This window comes from Rhinichthys klamathensis, unplaced genomic scaffold, assembly GCF_029890125.1.
Source record: "Rhinichthys klamathensis goyatoka isolate OS25496 unplaced genomic scaffold, OSU_Roscu_1.1 h1tg000256l_1, whole genome shotgun sequence".
Classification (NCBI taxonomy): Eukaryota; Metazoa; Chordata; class Actinopteri; order Cypriniformes; family Leuciscidae; genus Rhinichthys; species Rhinichthys klamathensis.
Genome location: NW_026606778.1, coordinates 2,060,660 through 2,065,087, shown reverse-complemented (window position 1 = coordinate 2,065,087; position 4,428 = coordinate 2,060,660). Strand labels below are relative to the sequence as shown.

At 40.4% G+C, this 4,428-nt stretch overlaps 1 protein-coding gene across 1 annotated transcript; it reads right to left on the bottom strand.

Annotated features, from left to right (window-relative positions):
• Positions 1-325: 325 nt before the first annotated feature.
• Positions 326-2,977, bottom strand: dio2 (iodothyronine deiodinase 2). Its single transcript, XM_056267166.1, has 2 exons — positions 2,530-2,977; positions 326-1,251 (listed from the first exon to the last, which is right to left on the bottom strand). The coding sequence occupies exons 1-2, from the start codon at positions 2,746-2,748 to the stop codon at positions 694-696; spliced, it is 777 nt and encodes a 258-aa protein (XP_056123141.1). The 5' UTR covers positions 2,749-2,977; the 3' UTR covers positions 326-693.
• Between the last annotated feature and the right edge of the window lie 1,451 nt (positions 2,978-4,428).

The window sequence follows — 4,428 nt, the reverse complement described above, 5'->3', positions numbered from 1 at the left end:
GCGATGAGATTGTTGTGATTGTTAAGTACAATACAGAGCGAATGACTAGCATTAGTAATTTTCGTAATGGGATGCTGAGAATGCTTTATTACTGGTGCAAACCAACTTAACAGTATATCAGGGATGTGAAAGCTGATGGCACATGGAATATGGAAAATGACCGATTGTCAGTTTAAGAGAGGACAGGAAAGCATTACAGGCGCATAAACAGGCCACATATCAAAATAAACATTGAATGTCAATAAAAAATAAATTATTCTCTTTTCATAAAAAAGCTGGGTACTTGTGCTTTCTCTTCTGTTCAGCAATTTGGTTTTCTTTTGTAAGCAATATATGTCACACAAAAATATTGCACACTTTTAACTCTACATTAATTGCAAAGGAACAAGTTATTAATAGTGCATCTACAAATTGTATTGCTGGCAACAATATAATCTCAGAATTGAAGTGCAAACCACATGGTCAGTATTTAGTGTCTATGTTCATTTAATTTTAAAGTGGTTAGGAATGTAGGACACCTGCTGATCATTTTAGACAATTCAGGAAAAAAACTTGGAGCCCAGCCCAAGTGTTTCCACCGGAGCCACCGTTAAACAGTTCCAAAGCACCTTACCCTCGATTTCTCTCTGTCATACAAAAATAAAATCTTTTACCATTCACAGAAAAGGCTATTTGACCTCTTTTTCCAAGAAATTATCGCTTGCCATAGCTCTTCTCTAGCCAGTGCAGAACATCTTTAAGGTTGTAGAAAAATGGACCCTTACCGCCAAGGTAAGCGATTTTATTCTTCTGTACGATGCAAACCCGCTCGTAGGACACACCGTAGGCTACGTTGGCGTTGTTGTCCATGCAATCGGCCACCAATTGACACTGAGGCGGCAAGGAGCAATGCTCCAGAAGTTTCCGGGCAGCAAACATCCTCTCCTCCAGATTACGGTGTTTCCTCACTTCAAACGAAAAGGGCTCCATGGGAGGAGCCGCCCAGCCGTCTGAGGGGTGAGCCTCATCTATGTAGACAAGTAGGAAGTCTGCCACATCCGAAAATTCCTCAACCATCCGCCGGAAAACCGGCAGCTGGCTTATAAATGGGGGTCAAGTGGCTGAGCCGAAGTTGACCACTAGCGGGCGGTCAGGAGACTCAAAGTCCAGCAAGTGGCACTCGCTGTGGGTTTTACCACTGATGCTCCAGCGTCTGTTGATGCCGGGGACCTTCACCACCTTGGAGTTTGGAGCAGCCCCGCCTAGCTTCACCTGAACAAGACAGTTCCACATCCACATGTTAATATGTTGGAGGGTATCAGAATTGTTCCTTATGGCCAGCCAAAGGATGAGTTATGTATGTATGGTTGGTCTCATGGCTACACTGAAATTAACTATTGTGCTTTAGCTTTGTGGGTTTATTGGCCTCTGTAGTTATGGGAACCTAAGTGATGTCACCAGGTTTGAGATCTCACATTCACAGTTGCATAAGTACACATACACAAAAAAAAATCTCGGGAGCTTTGTCACTGCTCAAAACTGATAATGATGTTTTGGGCTTGCAACTTTTACCATCATCTGTTTGAACTTTTAAGCATCTTGTAGAAAATGTAAAGCACATGATTTCTTTGAGCTCACAAAAGACGTAAGTTTGTAGTAAGATGCTTACAGTATGATAATGCCATTCTGTGACTTTATAAGGGCATATGAACTTTGCCACTACTAAACAGCTGGAAACACAAACATAAGTCATCCTATCACTGTGCCAAAAAAATCTTATAGTCTTTGGCATGTTATTTTGCCACTAAATGATTTCCTCAGGAAGACTTTGTAACCAAACAGTAATATAGTTAATGGTTGAGGACAATGAATGCACATTAAGCTAGTTTATTTTACCCCACTAGGTGATTTTTGATTGATTTTTAGTTAAAAAGTAACAGGAATGGGAATCCAGACATTTAATGAATTAAGGGCATTGACTCGAGAGGTCACTGACTGTCTGGAGGGCAAAGTGCATACACCTTTATAAGGATTAGAATTACACTAAATGTCAAGAAAAAAACTATTTGTCGTAATTTCAGGATGTACACCTAATTGTAAAAATATGTTTAACATAAAAACATATTTTCATTCATTTAACTATAATTTCTGTCTTTTGCATTCAATTGTATAAGTTTCCACTTGATTTTCTTTAACAGTGCGTGGAATTAAAGTGGTCGAAAAGTTATCACTTCAGCTTGTATGCCACAATGTTATTGCATGCAAATATAACTAATTAAAATAACAACTGTAATTATTAAACAAAATGTATATTGATCTTATTATACAGCATTTTCATCAACATTAAAAAAAAAATGCATTTCACAGTTTGTGTTCATTTGTAGTAGGTATAGCATAGGCTACTTTAAGTAAACATACTGTACCGTGGACACTAAATTCTAACCAGAGAAATACTTCATCTCAACATAGAAAATTAAATCCCAAAGCCCTCTGAACTTGTGGGATGCAAACTCCACAGTGAACAGACCCAGTGTTGTGCTGTCAGCTTACCTGTTTGTAGGCATCCAGCAGAAAGCTGTTCCATATGGAGCGCACGCCAGCTGTGGTTAACATGCGCTGCCACTCACCCGTGGAGCCCGAGCAGCTCAGGAGCGACACCACACGCTTTACCAGCACTATCGAATCATACAGCACGAAAAACAGGCAGTTGGAGAAGAAACCCGGCAATATCTGCAAAGTTACCAGGAGGTCCACACTAAGCATGCCCATTTCGCGCTGATATATAACAGGTGGCTAACGCGCACTTTTGCTTATTTAAGTTCACCTTTCCGACTCATCCTGGTCAGATATCATCTCTTCTTCCGTCCCCCTCCTAGGAAACTTTCATTCACCTAAAGAAAGCAGAGTCGACTTGAGGATGTGGGCGTTTGCGCGCGGTGAGCCCGAATCTGCTTCTCTCCAAGCATCAGACGTCTTTACGCAAAGAGCGCTAGTACCAAACGTCCCCCTCCTTTCTGCTTTACAGTTAACCAAAGGCTACCCGTTGGGCAGGTTCCTGAATCGCTCTGCGTCTTTTTATACCCTAAATCATTCAGGGCTCTGAAATAAAGCCCGCGGGGCTGGTGGGAGCGTGACGTCATAACAAGTGTTTTCTCTCCGGACAGGACATGCAATAAAAAGATGGAAACAGATTCGGTGCTTTTAAACGTCAGTTACTGGTTACAACAAGAGATTACGTGTCCCTGCATAAAGTGATACGTTTGCATGAAACGTGTAAACGTGATTTATAGTGATATAACGAGATTTATCGAACACTGTCAGTTGATGTTTAAAATTAAACGACGAAGATGGACGGACAGACTTTAGACAGACAGACAGACAGACAGATAGATAGATACAGATAGATAGATAGATAGATAGATAGATAGATAGATAGATAGATAGATAGATAGATAGATAGATAGATAGATAGATAGATAGATAGATAGATAGATAGATAGATAGATAGATAGATAGATAGATAGATAGATAGGCAGGCAGACAGGCAGGCAAGCAGATAGATAGATAGATAGATAGATAGATAGATAGATAGATAGATAGATAGATAGATAGATAGATAGATAGATAGATAGATAGATGGCAAAAAAGTAAGCCCCACATTAAAAGCCAGACCTGTCAGGACAAGGCAAAATATGTATTTGTTTATAACGAATTAGATCATTGTAGATGCTGCAGATAAGTGGATGCTTATCGTTGTTGCGGTCGGGAACAACATAATTGTGAGCTCTGACACACAACACTTAACGCAATACTTACCCAGTGAAATGAGTCAAGGGCTGTGGCCTCTCCCACAAATATTTCTCCATTGTGATTGACAACGTGAAGTCATCCTCAACAGTGTTTGCTCTTGTTTATCACTAAGGTTGCTGATTCCCTGCCAAACTGCTTCTACCGCTTAAGTCTGACAGATTATTTACGTCTAATGACCAAGTTCATATGGAGGCAGCGATCAAAGCTCTTGAATCTCAGGGTCATCACCCTCAGTGTGAATCCAGATATGCGACGAAACGATTACGGCAGCACTGTCTCGTATCCCATTGACCCAGAAATTTCATCAAAGCCAATTAATGTCAGTAACACAAGGATTCCTTTGTCCATTGGTCATTTGCATCTCAAACACACATATCAATCTCTACTTGTGTACACAGTGTTTACATGAGAGGCTGCATATAGTCCTTTTCACCTTAGATCTTTCTCCAAAAGAAAACATGGAGGATAGCAGGGGATGGGGAAATTATGAAAATCTGTTTATCTTATACATCAGCGATTCCCAGATGAATGGTTCTGTAACAATAGCAGGATTGATGAATATTGCACTCCCTCCAGCATACTTTCATGACCAGCTCTTGGCGGGTTGCTCTGACTTTACATTAACCTTAAAGTCTTGCG